Source organism: Nyctibius grandis, chromosome 8 (genome assembly GCF_013368605.1).
Source record: "Nyctibius grandis isolate bNycGra1 chromosome 8, bNycGra1.pri, whole genome shotgun sequence".
NCBI classification, from domain to species: Eukaryota; Metazoa; Chordata; class Aves; order Nyctibiiformes; family Nyctibiidae; genus Nyctibius; species Nyctibius grandis.
The window spans coordinates 17356775-17373930 of record NC_090665.1 but is presented as its reverse complement, the minus strand read 5'-3'; the positions used below and the strand labels follow the sequence as shown (position 1 = coordinate 17373930).

The 17156-nt window shown below is 37.0% G+C and overlaps 1 protein-coding gene across 8 annotated transcripts in view; it reads right to left on the bottom strand.

The window, feature by feature from the left end:
- The window catches only part of TRIP12 (thyroid hormone receptor interactor 12), an 81913-nt gene that overhangs the window by 23937 nt on the left and 40820 nt on the right, over positions 1 to 17156 (bottom strand). For 7 of the 8 annotated variants that reach the window (XM_068406840.1, XM_068406844.1, XM_068406845.1 and 4 more), the window contains 17 exons: positions 13265 to 13370; positions 11852 to 11988; positions 10777 to 10860; positions 9293 to 9388; positions 8146 to 8294; positions 7768 to 7803; positions 7585 to 7680; positions 7100 to 7192; positions 6806 to 6967; positions 5084 to 5152; positions 4797 to 4962; positions 3968 to 4085; positions 3673 to 3829; positions 3207 to 3360; positions 2430 to 2658; positions 1587 to 1705; positions 741 to 948 (listed from right to left, as the gene is read on the bottom strand). In XM_068406840.1, coding sequence (XP_068262941.1) covers positions 741 to 948; positions 1587 to 1705; positions 2430 to 2658; positions 3207 to 3360; positions 3673 to 3829; positions 3968 to 4085; positions 4797 to 4962; positions 5084 to 5152; positions 6806 to 6967; positions 7100 to 7192; positions 7585 to 7680; positions 7768 to 7803; positions 8146 to 8294; positions 9293 to 9388; positions 10777 to 10860; positions 11852 to 11988; positions 13265 to 13370 — 2179 coding nt within the window. The remainder of the gene's footprint in view (positions 1 to 740; positions 949 to 1586; positions 1706 to 2429; positions 2659 to 3206; positions 3361 to 3672; positions 3830 to 3967; positions 4086 to 4796; positions 4963 to 5083; positions 5153 to 6805; positions 6968 to 7099; positions 7193 to 7584; positions 7681 to 7767; positions 7804 to 8145; positions 8295 to 9292; positions 9389 to 10776; positions 10861 to 11851; positions 11989 to 13264; positions 13371 to 17156) is intronic. The other variant, XM_068406846.1, reaches the window with a different exon arrangement.

Genomic DNA, 17156 nt, shown 5'->3' with positions numbered 1-17156 from the left:
TCAACAATTTACAGAGTTTCTACTCACCAAGCCCTACACTTCCTAAGTTCACATATTTCAGCTCCGGTTTAAGGCGAGTTTCCTTATTATGCCAATAATGTTTGTCTTAATGTGACAAACATTTCACCTTTAAAATAAAGGCAAACCGTGTAACACTAAAATGATTTATTCCTACAAGAGATATTAATTCTACAAGTGTTCAAAATGGTTGCATTCCAACAAAACTTAAGGATAATTTCTTTTTCTTTCCTCCAGTCTCCAGCAGGAAGGAACCATGCACCATAGCTATAATTTCTCTGAAAGAATCACTCTGTCCTCAAGAGTCACATGACTACAGCTGTTGCTCTTGGCATTCTCCAGCCTCTCCCAAACAGCATGGGTTGTTTCATATCATGTTGTTACATCATAACAATCAGGTCACTAGTTTTGTTTTGTGGTGTGGTTTTTTTTTTTTGTTTGCTTGTTTTTTTAAACACTTAATATAAAAATCAACCAAAACTACCCATTGATAACTTCAACACCACTCCATTTTAGTTACTTCAAGGAAAACATCACAGCAAAATGCAGATGATACAGTAGCAGTCCATGTCAGTCAAGCCTTTTTTTTAAAAAAAACCAAACAAACAAACAAACAACAAACCACCAAAAAACCCCAACCAAACAAACAAAAAAAAAGAAACAAAAAAAACCCACAAACAAAACCCCACAGACTGTTTGTTCACAACGAATAGTACACTTACCCCTGTGGGCTCAGATCCAAAGAATCCTCACGGCTGTGCTGTAAGCTGGGAGAGCCCAAATCAGCAGCTGCATTACTGGCAGCAGTGGCTGTCCCAGTACTTATTGTTGTAGTGGTACCCAGCGTTCCTGATCCATTAGTGCATACTTTGGGTGGGCTTGTTAGCAACGCCTCAGACTCCGCTAAGTTTTTCACTTGGTGCATCACCCCTTTGCAAGAGAAGAAATCTGTTTGGTGGCTTGGTTGGGTTGCAGGGGGGTTTTAGCAGTGGGGCAAAGGTGTTTGAAAAGGTAGAGGTCTGTTATTAGAACCTCTGTTTTGACTATGGCAGCACTGGCTCACCCCACCCATGAATACTAAGTCTTAAAAGCAGTTCAGCCTTTTCTTGAAAAAGTTAACCTGCATAGTTTAAAAAAAATAAAAAACCACAAACACAACAGCCACAAGAACAGTAGCTACAGAAACCCCAAAATCCCCAGTAGATTATAACAAAGAGTTCCTGGCCAAAGATTCATCAGTTTTGTCCAGTAAGACTACCAATGTAATTTCAGCAAGCCATCTTTAGCCTAAGTATAAGTTCACTAGCATCTAGTAAGCCTGTACAAACTTGTTTCAGATTCAGAAAAAACAAGCTTGTCTCCTCCAAAGTCTTGGTCAGCTCCTCCCCAGTCATATGACAATAGCTTGCATGGATTTGCCTTTATTATTCAAGGACAATATCAACTTTTTACAGCTTGCAGGGGATGGAGTGGGGGGTAAAGGATATGGATTCTCCACACACACACACTTTTAAAATACTAAAAAAGGAGCTGAAGAGGGAAAAAAAAAAAAAGCAAGCTTGATTTACCTTCTCTTCTGAAGTAAACGCTAAAAATGTCAGGTAACTTTTGCATTAAAATCTCTGCCATCTGCAGGGCTCCAACTACTATCTTAAGGTCTTGACTTGACAGCATAGAGGCAATATGACTAAAATAGATAATTTATTAGAATTAGGTTTGTCTTTTCATTTTTTGTCTTTTTTAAAAAAATAATAATAAAACCAAGCCAGTTCATCTTACATACAGTACTGGAGTCTGACAGCAAACAAGTTTCCTTGTGCTTTTGTAAAAGCTATAAATAAAAGGACTCAAAAAGCCCTCTTCCTACATATATCACTTTTACCAAGTTTTAACATGTGGCATAAAGGAAAAGAGACAGTTTTCTTCCCTTAAGGAACATGCTGTTGTGAAACTTTGTATTGCCTTTGAAAAACTAGTCAGTTTATTTTCCAATTGCATCCTTTTATCTAGATCCCTAACTTTGTGGTATATCATGCAGGAGAGGTTTCGTGATTAGAACTTAGCAGTTGAATGCCATGAGAGTCTGTTATTGTTCATACTGTATTACCTTAAAAGTCATCTTGCCCTCAGGAAAGTTCAAGAAAACAGCAAGAGGTAATATTAGACATTACTAGTACACAGAGCCATACAGCTAATCTACATTTCTAACAAGAACGCCTAGAGTTGCCACCTACTGCAAAATTTAAGATGCAAAAAATTCCTGAAGAGCTGACAGCCTCAGCTTTTGGAAGATGAATACATGAGGATTTAAAAGTACAATTTTCCCCTGAAAATATGATTCAAAAAGAGTAATCACAAGTTTGAGCTGTAAGCTCAAAATTAGTTTCATTCACAACAGTTAACAAACCCACCTTGAAACAGCATGGTTTTTCAGCACATCTTTCAGAAGTTCAGCATCAGCAAAATAAATTATCCTAAGAATTGCTCTAAGGCACTTGTGTCTAACAGCAGGTCCAGCTGAAGAACTATATACTTCATAAAGAACACCAAACAATGTTTTGATAAAGGATTTTGCCAGTTCTGGGTCCTCTTTCATTAGTTGTGCTCGAGCATCATCCTTCTTCAATTCTGAATGTCCACCTGAGAGAAATTATGCAACAAATCACTGCATAGTTCTTTGCATCTCTGCTCTGATGATTACTTTCCTTTTTTAAAGCTGAATTAGTTCAGCTTTTGAATTGAAAAGGTATAATTTAAGAACCAGAAGTCAAACTGATGGCAAGAATGTAGGTACAAATCCTCCTCTTTCAAGAAGTCGAATTTTTTTTCTTCAGTTTTCTTATGTATTTCTGTACAACAGTAAGGAGTCCTCCAACAGTCTTCGTTAAATAGAAGAGCTGTATGAACAACTCTTGTCTCAGAAAATCCCAAGCCAGGAACACTCCCAGCTCCCCCCACCCCCAATTTAATGTGTTTTCAGTTCCCAGGAAAAGAGTTTACATGTTAAAAAGAATACATTTCAACAGTTTGAGTTTTGTTGTAAATCTGTCTTCATTCATGTAAATCAGAATAGTTTGATGTTCCACAGAAACCACAAGAAATGTATCAGCTAAGTAGCAAACTGTTGTATAACCCAGTATAATTCAGCCATAGCTAGAGACACCAGGTGTCTCCTAAGCCATACTTACTAGTGTTTGTGTTGGCTAAAGGGTTTGGTTTTCGCTGAATGGCACGTGCTGTTCCAGTATCCTCATTTATTTGCTGCATAGAGTTGAAATCAATAGTATAGACACGCCCAAGTGTAGACAGGCTTATCTCATCCTCACCAACCTGATGAGCTGCCTAAAAACAAGGAAGATTTTAAAGTTAAGAAATCCCTAACAAATGGGAAGCTATATGAAAGGTAGTGAGAGGGGCAACACAGCAGGAAAAAAAATGACTGACAGAAATACAGTAAGAACAGTGATGTTCACCCATTACTGAATACCAACATAGTGCAATATTAGAGCAGGAGGTTTGAGGAAACTCATGTGTTTCTTACTCGGAAAGAACAAGGCTGATATTTTCACAACCATACAGAAAGCACTTAATTCCCTATATACAACCACATGCATATTTAAAAAACATCACCATACAAACGTGTGGAATTATTACCTCTATTATTCGACTATCAATCCTGTTATAGGGATGCCAGAGACCCCTGTCATCTCTCCATTGCCATATTGCACCATCTGTATTTTGTGCATTTCCTTTCTTTAACATAGTATCAACAGCAAAGATTCCCTCTTTTGGCAGGCAAGGCATCAGTTCACTGTAAAGAACATTAAAACAGTATTTTACTAGAAGTATACAATAAAGTCCATCTAAGCTGAAAACAGTTTGCCATCATTTTAGAGAAGTTACAGATTTTATACCAACCAGACCCAAAACCTAAGGCTGCGTAACTTACCAGATAAGAGAAGTAAGCTCATAAAGTTCTTGAGGACTTCGTGGAACAAGGTCAATTTGTTCTTGACAACTCCCATTTGAGGCTCCACAAAGCAGGAAGTGAAGCGTTTCTGCAATATCTATAAAAATGATTATTTATGAGATTGTCTATATCAGAATATGGACTCCATTTTGTGTTAGACACTACGCAGAAGAGATCGTCACTGCCCTAAGCAAAGAGACAGTGAGACAAAAGCCATCCCTTAGAACGTTCTAAGCAATGTGTTTATTCTCAGGTCTGGGGCTTGTGGGTTTTCTTGGTTTTGTTTTTTTCCTTCCTTTAAGGGACATCTAGGGAGGAAATATCACTCAATATACAAGGCACAGAAGAAAACAGGGGAACATACAGGGCAGTTGAAGTGACAAGTCAAAATTTATGAGACAAAGAAAAGAAAACAAATGAAAACTAAGTAGTCACAGCTACATAGTAATTACTTTTCTTAAATGTTTTCCCTTGGAAAAAACCCTTAAATCGCATTTCCCCCACATAAAGACTACGAAAAGAATTATTCAACTTGTGTTGAAATGAGTAATTTGTGCAGCTAATACAGACTCAAAATTAGGCAAGCACTCCAGTGACAACAGCTAGAGACAGGAAAGGGGAGGAAAACCCTCAGGAAAAAAATACTTGTCAACAAGATTAACTGAACTTTGTACCCCAGGGGAAGCATAGTAAGAGAGAAAAATGTAAGAGAACACAATATTTGGATAATCAAGCGCACAGAGTTCCATATTGACTGTAGGCATTAACTTAGATAGGTCCCTAAGAATATGAAAGAGCAAGAACTCACTTTGCTTCATAAGCTGGACTGCAAGTGTAGGACAATTGGAGCACATTAACGAAAACATGCGCACCACCATGATGAACATTCCTGAGCTCAGGATAGGAGGCGTCACTACCAAGAGTTGCTGGATATTTGTTAACAAGTCCTTGGAAGCAACCTGCTGGAGCAAGTTCTTCAGGAGGAAACAGCAAAATTAAAACCGTTAGTCTGACTTTGAAAAGTAAGTCCTTAGGAGAAACTAAGGGAAGGAAGAAGGAAACAAAAATCCATGCCCTAAAACACCATACCCTTACCTCCTCATGCTGGAAGTTGTCCACTAGCCGTGCAAAACAGAGACAAGTGCTTTCAACAGACTTTTTGTCCTATTATAAAAAAATTTAAGTATTTGTTTGAATTAAAATATTTTAACTTGCATCACATTATCCTGTCATTTTGAGGCATTCATAAAATTTCTCCAAAGAGACCAGTCAAATAACATTTTACAGAATATTACAGCTTTGAATTATAAATTCATTGATACAGTCTAAACTGACCTCCTGATATGGCATATTCCTTGGGAAACACCTCACACTTACAACACAAATACCTTTAGGGACCTTTAGAGATGAATAAATGGGTCTATAACATCCTTTTTGGATTCTACAAGGAGGAAACAAAAGGGAAGAGAGCTACAAAGCCAAAGCAACAGGAGATATAGATAAGCAGGAGTGAAGGTCACTGTTTTACAGACTACATGAAGCCTGATTTTTATATCATGCAGTGCAGCCAAGACAACAAATCCAAAGACACCACGATATTAAAGATTGCTCTAAAAATAGCTCTAGTTAAAAGTTCATTGAAACACTCAAAAAGTTCATCAGGACATAATAAAACACTTTTACTGTACGCGTGGTTGAACACTGGAAGAGGTTGCCCGGAGAGGCTAAATCTCCACCTGTGGAGTTGGTTTTGTGGGTTTTTTGTTTGTTTGTGGGTTTTTGTTTTTGTTTTTTTTCCCCCACATCAGCTGGATATGGTCCTGGGTAATCTGCTCCATTTGATCTTGCTTAAGTAGGGTGTTAGGACTTAACTGAGACATCCCTTCCCACCTCAACTATTCTGTTAAGAACTAACTCGAGATTTTTTTTGCCAGAAGAATTCCACTTCAAAATTTCTTGAGATCTTGCTTTTGTGGACTGCGCTTCTCTTCAGAGAGCAGGAGTCAGTACTTGGCCCTACTACTGCTGAGAACAGTGCTTCCTGTTTCCAAAGCAGCACCTAAATCTGACATTTGACTTCTGTGAAGCTGCCTCAAAGATTCAAGTAGTCTCTCAGCAAGAATATGTTGGCAAAATTAAGAATATCACAAGAATACATAAAAACATTACCTGGAAGCTTCCATTTAGTTGCATTTATTAAGGAACAAAAAAATTTCTTTTTCACTTTTTTAACAGGTATCTGCCAACCAAGCAGTATGTTCAAATCTCTTTTGGTGCTATAGTCATTGTGAGTCCTCATTTATGAGCATTGCAGGATAAGCAGATCTTCGGTGTCCCATGATTTAGGATTCATCAAACTACTGGGCAAGAGTAGGAACTTTCTTTTTAAAAAGTTGTAAGCCCTCCCGAAAAAGTAAAATCAGAAGAAACCCACAAAAATTGAAACTGAAGTTTTTCTGGGTTTGAAGTGGGAGGGAACCTTACAACTCATTTGTTAAGAAAAAAAAGAACAGTAATGCTATTGGATTTCCTCTTAGTAATGGGCAATATCATTATTCATGCTCTAAGTTGAAATACCTTATTTATCTCATTTTGCAAAATTAATAGTGGTGTCATGAATCCTTACAGCACATTTACAAAAAACAGAAGGTCTGTATGCATGTTAGAATATCACAACTTGACAGTACAGAAACTTTTAAGACAGTTATCAACATAGCAAAGGCAAATAATACACAGTAAAGAACTAGATATCTGGAGGCAACTTTATGCTACTTTCAGGTAAAAATTAAAACTTTCCATTTTATAATAGCTTCTTACCTGATGGGTTAACCTTTGTGTAAGCAGTGGCAAAGAGTCTGCCACAAAGTGAAACTCATCAGGTGTTATGCTCTGGCAGCAGTTGGCAGCAATAGCTAGTGCATTCCTCTGTGCATTTATACTGAAGAATTCCAAATACAGCAAACAGTCTGCCAACCCACCCTATAATAAAATCAACAAAGATTTTCATTCTCAGTACTGCTAAAGTCACAGAAACTTGATTTCTTATTTCATCTTCAAAGATCACCAAGATGTAGAACTGGTAGAGGTAAAAGTACTTTCTTTTTTACTTACTGCTTGCAGAATGGCTTTACTATGCCTGCGTGATAACATCTCCAGGGCTGTAAGCGCCTGCTCTGCCACATCAATGCACTGAATAACTTGCAGCTACAAGAAAACCAGAAAGCTTGTAGATTGATTTCTAAACCAGTTTGTAAAAACAATAATCTTCATTAACACTTGGACAGTTAGCCTGTACTAAGACACATATACTAATGCAGCTGCACTGCTAGCTGTAATCAAGCTAGCTAATTTAAGGCTAGTTGGTATAATTACATAGTATTTTTGCAACACCAGATAAAAAATTCTCAGTGGATCAGATTGTTCACATCCTTACTGAAAAGCACTAAGAGTAAACCTGTTTTTAAAAGCTTCTTATGCATTATGTATTATCTTGTAAGCTATGAAAAGAAGTCATTATACTAATGGTATATCCTAAAGTTAAAACAAAAGATAAAATCCCCTCAGTTTAATTTAACACTGTTTTGATTTCATTTTACCTTTTCCAAGAAGACGGGAATTGCATCTACCACTACAGCAGATGATCTGGGAAGTGCTTCCATCATATATGTTAAGGCCCGACACGCATGGTTCATCTATTAAACACATTGACATTTGTTTTAAAGTTCAGATGATACATTTTTCTATTTCAAAAAATTTCTTGAACATTACAAATCACTTACAATGTCAAAGTTGTGCTCCATCTGCAGCAGTGTTATCTGTTTTTTTTAAAAAAAAGTATTGTTAGTTTAGTAAAAAGTATCTAGATATCAACATAAACAAAGGGCATAAATAAGTATCGTAGCTTTTGGAATCAGGACTTTAAATTTTGGTAAAAGTTTCAAAAGAGCCACAATCTATTCTTGAACTATTAAAGAATTAATAAGACTATCAAAATTCAGCAAAACATGCCCTCAAAGTCAAATAATGAGATATACAATAGATACACATGCATATATATATAATATATAAGATGTATAATGTAAAGCAAGAATATTTTATTTAAGCAAGTTATTGAGTGAAATATATCTTCCAATAGAAATATGAGATTTAATCTTTACCAAAGCTGGTACAACACTCTTGACTGGAAATCCTCCTAAAGTTTCTTCATTTCCCATGACCAACAGCTGGCACATCTCAATCACTGCCTGCAGTTGCTGACTTTCATCAGTGGCTTGGAGACCTTGTAAAAGCTGTTGGGCTTTAGAACCTAGATATCCAGAAAAAAAAGATTAGGAAAGAAGTTATTAGAAGACATAAGTGTTCAAGGGAACTGTTATGCTCTACTTCTGCCAGAGTAGAAGATCAGAGATAGTTTGTTTTCCTTTGTATGTGTAGTTTCACTTCCTTTCCCTGCCATAAAGAGTGGGGGAGAGGAAAGGGAGGCAAAATCTCACTCTTAGCTGTCTTTCCAGTGCAGACTGGTCAGCACAGGGAGTCCACCACACTGTTCACCATAGCCATCTTGCCAACCTAGAGCGGGTACCAGAACCCACACCACTCCACCTTTATAAAGCAATGGACTTTTCAACACACCCCATGGATAATACAGCACATGGAGTATCCATGAGACCCTATCCTCTTCTTGGCAGGCAGTGTAACAGGCTGCCTTTGGCTCTGCGGGGAAGCCAAACAGACTTGGACTAGAAGGTATGCATCTTATCCAGCTGCATAATGCAGACATGGTGGAACAAGACTAAGGAACCATATTTTTTCACTGACACACTGCCTGAAGGAAGTTATTTCTGTCTGAAATCTAAGACACTTTTGAAACTATAAAGAACATACCTTAGAACTGACACCTACTAACAGTTTTAAAGATAGCTTAAGCACTTGTTTAAAGTTAGCAAAAAAACCCAAGGAGGTTGGAGAGATCTTTTGTTAAGCAGCCCATCATGCAAAAGAAAAAGATAGGAAGGGGTGAAAAGGCAAGAACCCTCCCTTCCCCACCTAGAAGGGAACATTAAGATGCCCCAAAACAGAAAAGAAAAGAAATATGGCTAAAGCAAATTTCTCTTCCTTAAAGGAAGGCAAGCAAATTAATATTGTTGACCAGTGGTCTAGCACTATCATGACATAGAAATCTCCAACATGTAAAATATTACGTTAAACTAAGAAGCTAATACAAATATTAGCATTTACTAGCGGCTGAATTCTACTAGCCTGGAAGTGGAAAGAATTAAGTCAAATTAGACAAACTTTGCTTACTAGCTCCACTTCCAATTGTCCTGTGGAAGAGCTGCGACATCCGAGGACCAAGAGGGCCAAACAGGTGAGGAGGAAGACCCCTAGCCTCTAATAGAGCTAAAAGCAAACAGAGGATAACAGCCATTGTCAAAGCTTCTACGTATATTTTTAAAAGCTTAAATTCCATGATGCTATAATTTAAGACTACTAGAATTTTGATACTTTAAGAAAGAAGAGTTAGGATTAGATGACTGCAGCTACCTTGATTTCCAAAAAACACCAAAAAGATGACCTTTAGGGAACAAACAACTCATTTTTTGTATGTATCAGAGCATAAAGGACCTTTAAGAAGTCACCCACTAGTTTCCAGGGTTATGTATTTCACAGAAGAAATCTGGTCTACTAAATCGCTTTAAGTCTAGATCTAGAATAGCAGATATATCAGACTAATTTCAAATCTGAACTCAAACTACATAAAATAGGTTATGCTTATCTTCACATTTTCAGGAACTGAGTGGCACTACTAATCTGAAAAAGTGACACTGAAAAAAGGTTCACAACTTTATTTTTGATGAGCAGAAGGAAGAACTCTGCTAAATAGTAGGGGTTTTTTGGTTCTGTTTTTGACATTTTTCAGTAGTCTTACTTAAGCTAGACTTAAGTGGGTGATTCCGATTCTTATTGTAGCAAGCATAGCTACCGCTGATCAAACAGAGTAACAATTAATAGTAAAAACCAATTTAGCATCAGTATTCCTAATGCATACCTATGCTTATTGACTATAAGCAAGTGAACTGGTAGTGACAACTGGCAGTGACTCATTTCCTCATTAAATATCCAGATTAAATGAAACCTGTCATTTACAAGGGAGATCATAATCTCAGAACTCCTTGCAATGTAGTGGCAAATTCATTAAAACAGCTACAGACATGCAAACTGAGTCTCTACCTGTCTGTACTCTCAGGTTTTGAGACCTGAATCCTTTCGCCCAAGCACGAAAGCAAGCATTTTAAGAATACTCAGATTTTGTTTGGTCAAAGCTTACAGCAACATGGGTATCAATGACAAGCATTAAAAAAAAAAAAAAATGTTATCCAGAAGCAGGCAGAGTAACAGTAGGCCTAACTTGGCCTGTCAACTGAAAGCATTCCTGCAAAGATTTATTTTCATATTTGAGCTTACACACTTAACAGGACCAAGTTCTCAATTCTCTCCCCCCACTTCCTCCTGAAAAATCATCAATAGTAGTGCATTATGTAAATTGGTAAGGACACTGTGTCACCCCCTCCAGACATTACTTCCAAATTCTTGCATCTTTGGCAAATTAAAGCTTGTAACTCCATACTTCAGAACTACAGTAAGCAAAGCAACACATGCTTAGACAGAGAAACAAAATACATCCTTCCCACTACATATAATACAGAATTTGGGTAGCTATGGCTATTTATAGGCTGCAAACAAAAAAAACAAAAAAAAAAAAAAGGTAAATTAATAACTTTTTATACCTTGTAGTCTTCCCATCTCAGAATCATCTGACTCACTTTCTCCAGAGGTTGTCATACCTACAGCCCCAGCAACAGAACTAGAAGCTAAATAAATAAAATAGAGATTAATGCAAGTTAAAGTGACTTTAAAGCTACAAAATTTGCATCAATTCCACCATCAAGAAAAGTGCCAGCCATCACAAGAGTGCTCTGCATTTATCATTGCCACCGTCATAACTCTGTACAATTGTCATTTTAAATAGACCAGTCTACAGGTCTTAATACTTTTCAAAAGCTGAAGAGGGAGGCTATATAAACATAATATAATAAAAAAAAAATACAGCTAGATCTGCCTTTCAGGTAGATTTACCTGTATCCTTAGCAAATTTATGCTTTTCTTAATTGAGTGTTTTACTGCACTTAAGTTTCCATCAATTTTGACTTTTTGTACTGATATAGCTAGCTAAGTAGAGAATTATTGAGATTTTCTACAATCCAGTATAATTGCTGGAAAGCTTCTTTGAACTCACTACTGATTAGGACCAGATGATAAAATTATTATTTAACAGGACTGTAAGTAAGAATATTTAACTTGGTTACAAATTTCTCCAGTACAGACACGCTTGCCATTGCAACAGAAAACTTGTAGAATATTTACGAATAGTTACAAAAGAGCTTTTACAGGTAAATGCATGCCTTCTGTATTCTGAACAGTTTGGTGTCCCTTCAGTTGGCAGAACAGTAATTTATGTAGCTTCTGCTGAAGTTTTGGGGTTTTTTTGGGTGTTTTTTGTTTGGTTTTTTTGGGGTTTTTTTTTTTAAAAAAAAAAAAAAAAAGGTAGATGCCTGAAAACTAAAGTCTACTGTATTGGACATAGTTTGGAGACTACAAAAAAGCATAACCGAAACATGTACCAGATATTCAAGAGATCGGATTCAAAAATAAAGGTTCCTCTCACTTCTAGAATTATTTACCAGCTGTACCAGCTTAAATAATAATTTCTCCCCAAAACTTATTCCATTTAATTATTTTTAAATGCAAAGAAGTTATATCAGCAACTATACTAAAAATGCTTCAGTTGGAATTTCTTCTTACCTGCAGCTCCTTGAGGAGCCTCATCTGTACGCGCAGCTGAAGAGTTAACGCCATCCTGGTTGTTGTCAGGATCAGCCATCTTCTCCTGTCGTCGAGCTTCAGCTGCTCCTCTTTTGCCCAGGCCAGAGCCTCGCCGACTAAAGATGCAAAAAAACAAAGTTTCAGACATTATGAACTACGACAAGAGATTTATTAATGTGAGGCTACTCAAAACCACGTAACATTTACGTAGATCACTACCACAAAGTTGTACAAACAGATTTGTGTAAGGATCAGTCAAAATCACGAAGTTATCCAACTCTTCTTTACCCTCCTTGCCCCACACCATGGCAGTGATTTGTTTATGCTAATGCATTACAGCTAGGTCCTTACATTATACCCTTCAAGACAAGGCAGTCTACGAAAATATAATAGTCAAAATGAGCAAGATTAAAGTGACTGTTGGTTACAAATCACGCACACATTTGAGAAGTCTGATGACAGAGTAACTATCTTTAAGGGAAGTTCTCAACTACTGAAAGGCACATAGAATTCTGATGTTTAACTTGGTTTTCAGTGCCAGAAAAAGTTGGAGGGCATGAGCCTTTTTAAATTTGCTTTTTTAAACACTATTGTCATCATCACTACAAATATATACACCTATAAAGTAAACAGACAAATTCAAATGCACACACAAATGACAACAGAATCAGACTTCAGAAGCTTGTTTTTTTTTATGCCATGGAAGAGGGAAAAGAAGTTGTGCTGGAACTACTAAGTGTAGTTTAGGTGTAAGCAAAAAAAATAAAGTTTGTTAAGGCTTCGTAAGTCTAGCTTCAGAATATATGCAACCACAAAATCTTTTTGCCTCACAGGACACATTTACTCTACCCTCCCATTTAATCTACCAGCTGTTTAAAATTATTAATTCAGGACTAATTTTCCCCTGCATCAGAAGGTATATTAAGTACATAGATATTTGTAGTATTGTTCAGATGCAGCTGCTGACAAGCTGAGTCAGCTCAACAACATACACTATTAAAACAGACTCCTGTGTGGTACCATGAAGTCTTTTATTTTTCAAAATAGTCACCTATTTTAGTATTCATGATGGACAGTAGTTCAGCACTCTCTCTCAGTGTTTAGTCTCTTTTTAAACAAGACCTCATTAAGGAAAGGATTACTTAAATTTGTAATATTGACTTTGGGTATTTCTTTCCCTCCACCCCCACAGCTGATGGACTTATTGAAGATCTGATGGTGACAAATTCTATGCGCTATCCATGACACTGGTGTACAAAGTAACCCAGAAGGCGTGAAAAGCTACAGCTACTTCCACAACAGCAAAAAGATAGACAAGGCCAGTTTTCATGCATGAAAATGACATTAATAGCAACCCACTGCATTACTGTGTTTCATTATCTTAATTTTCACCTGGTGCTAGCACAGGAGCCCGTGGTCTTTTGCCGTGTGCTCCGCCGCAAGCTGGGGAGCTCAGCAGGTGGTGATTCACTGCGCTTCTTTGTAGATTTTCTTAGACCTATGTAATATGTAAAGAATTGAGAGTAAATGAGTCTTTAAATACACATCAGTTCTACAAAGAAATAAAACTTCTGGTACAGGAAACTTCTATGTAGAAGAGCTTCTACATAAGAACCACAATAAGCCCACATCAGCTTTTAGTCACCTTACACTGAACTGCTATACTAGCAAAAGGAAGGTTCAGATATTTACTTTTACCCATTATTTTGAGTTAAGTAATACTAAACTCAAAGTTGTTACCTAAACACCTTTTCCTAACCTACACACTACAGTTATAGAAAAGCTTGTCTTTCTCATGCTAAACAGACATCACATTATGGGATACAAGTTTACTATTTCCACATGTTGCTGTTCAAACACTTAAAAGAAGATGTGTCAGTTAGATAAAGACAAAAAAAGAAATTACATTGCGGGGGATGGCAGTGGTGGTTGTATCTCTTTTCCCCCAACCTCTGAGTAAATCTGTGCAGCACAATTTTCTTCACTAGCCAAATCATAATTTTTAGCCAGTTTTATTCACATGAGTATGGCTTAAGAATAACTGCCTTAAATCAAAACCATGCTCCCCTCACAGAAGTCAACCACTGCCAGTGTTGAGATCTGTCATATGTATTATTTGTGTTCCTATTTCAACTACATCCCTTCAACCCCTATCACTGTCATAAGGTCTTCCTTGAGGCAAACAGCCAAGGATACCTCCACAGCTTTGGAAAAGGAGTTCAAGGTTTTAATTTAGAAGTATTTGCGCTGTTGAAGACTGACCCAACAGATATTAATTTGCTCTAGCTTACAAAGCTATTGTTCTGATGACACATCCCACCACAGAACCAGGTAAGTCTTAAACACACAAAAAACCCATGCAATATAACAGTCTCAGATGATGAGCAAGCTTATTATCAGGCTGAAACATCCCATAACAGCTTCCAAATCAGAGGGCTGATAATTAAAGTGCCAAAATTTAAATATCTTTATCAGGCCCAGCTTTACATTTCAGTCCCCCCACCTCTACAATAAATAAGTAAAATAAAAGAGAACTCCGTAACATTCAAATTAGACATACTATTACTAGAACAGATTACATAGTTTTGAAAAGATGAGAAAGTTAGATCACTGCTCCCTCTTCTGGCAACAAAGCAGAAATCAAACATATTTAAACATGCAATGTTTTTCAGCACAGTACCTATCAAACTGGCTCCTGTCTATTTCCTTAAGCCTAAAACACTCCAGGAATGCTGAGCTGTGGTACTGAGGGATGAAATGATAACTATGCAGCTTCTGACTGGACATTAAACAGAAAACGGAAAGTGATTTGAAAAGGTATTACTGACTTAGTCAATAGTCTGTCCTTTCAAACACTGTACTACATTTGAACCAGGAACACAATTCTGTGTGCAGTTAAGTTCCATGCAAATGAAGGTTAACCTGATATTTGTGTATTTACCACACACCTGGCTTACTGACTCAAGAAATTTCGCAGCTTTAAGAAAACAAGGTTCTGCATTTAACAGCCACCAAGCACTGAACTGAAGTAGGCCAGCCACTTAAATTTTCAGATGGTCTGTACATATAGAACAAAATATGTAACTTTTTCAAATCTTAAAAAAAAGCAGTGGCATTTTTATCATGTATGCTTTCAAACCAAAAGTTGAAGTTGCTACAACAGGAATACACAATGACTCCAACCCTATTTACACACAGTAAGACACTCGCTGGGGGGGAGGAAGAGAAGAGTGTTAGAATGGAGAGACAAAAACGGTTTGAAACGGTTGTAGCAGGATCCTATGCCATGGCTATCTAAGCTTCTCAAGTACTAGAAGTGCACAGATACAAAAAAAACTCCCCTCACAGCTGGTTATATTTTACAATAGAAAATGCATGCTTTAACTGGCACTAGGTATAGGACTGTATTACTCCACAGATAAAATGTTTTCATATCACATACGCAGAAAAGTAGGTTACTCAGTACCTATAACAGTATGGCAAAATTTTAAGTGAGAGATTCTTCTAAATGTAAAGCAAAAGTACAAGTTAATGATCATGTTACAGTAGAGTTCACTGGAAAAACATACAAATACATTTAATTCTTTATGTCAGCATACCACTTACTGCTTCAAATCTGTGGGTACACATTTTCAAGTAGTCAGACCTAAATATTAAGTAACTTCATATCAGCTTAGTAATAGGCTATCAATGAGACACCACACATCCCACTGTAAGTAAAATAAGATTGACTTAACTTGTATCAAAATAGGATTTCTGGTAAGGGCAAAGGTTTCACAAAACAGCAGAGCTAGGTTAACAGCTTACTGTTGTTCAACAGTATGGTACACTCACTCATGTCTTATTGACCCCAAACCAATCCCAAGATGCACAAAGTGCACACTTGATACACCTTCTTGCTCCGTTAGTATTCCACCAGTTTGGTGAGCTGAGCTTGCTTAACACAGGTCAGATGAGCACAGATGCCACGAGGCAGGAGGGCAATGAAGTTGTGATATGGGTTGTCCTTTTCCATAAGAAGGCCTAGAACCACATCCCCCATCATTTTTCCCTGAAGTTTTTGCAGCTCCTTCCAGAGTTATGTTTGCATGTTTGTTTTTTGTTTATCTCCCACTAGTTCATAAGCCCTATTTCAAACTTCCTCAAACATCTGTTTCATATTATACCCCTATACAAGCCTACCGAGTTTTAGCTTTCACTTTCTACACAGGATTACTATGACTTCTAAAGACGTGTTTCCAGGCAGAGGGGTATACACCTCAAAAATTTAATCTAGATCACCATTTGCCTTACTGCTATGGAAAGCTTTAAGGGTGTTAATATTTGTGTGAAAAATAACCTAGTTCTGCTCCCTTACACTTTAAGGGTACTAGCTTGCTACAGAAGATAAATTTGAACTTACCCATTCTTCCTTAAAAACCTACTCTGGAGGTTTATTTTCTTAATATTTTCTTGACACTTCCCAGCATTATCCAAAATGTGTATTTTGTTAAACTATTTCAAATTTGCCTCAGTATTTCCAAGTTACTGAAGCTGTATGACAGAGTTATTTTCTCTTTTTTTAAAAAAGGGCTAAACTAACAATAGTTACCATTGGTTCCAAGATCACTTCAATCTGTTGTCAAAGAGCTCTAATGCACTATTTGAAAAGCTGAGACTATTTGAAAATATCGTGAGGTTTAACACTCTTATTCTAGGTTGAGTTCTTACTCTTCGTGATATTCAGCATATTCACTTACTCTGATCAATGATATTCAATACAATAACCATTGGAATAAGTTCTGCTGTTATCTACAGTAAAATAAAGAGGTATTAGACATTTTAGATTTCCTAGTATCACCTGTCAGCACTTTTTCACCCCCCTCAAACTGGGACACCATCTAGCAAAAGTAACTTTAATCTCTATTTAGTCTAGAAATGTCTCACACCAATGTTGGTGCCCCTTACCAGTGACTTATTTATAAATACACACACATACCTCCAGAATATATCAACCTGGTTTTGTGACATATACTTGAATGTCTTAATTCAACTTAAGTTTATCTTTTCACAAAAGATGACTTTCAAGTCATGGAAGAGCTAAAGCTAGTCAAGCTGGCTTTCTTAGTATATTCTTTGTGGAGACAGTTTAGGCTCACATTCTCAATGCTGTTTTTCAAGCTACTCAACACACACTCCCCCTTACATTGTGCTATCCCACCCTTCCCCTTCTCACTCCTTGCTGTAGTTTTGTAATTTGTCACATAAATTACTCTCTGCCTTCATCTTCTCATTGTTGACTTGT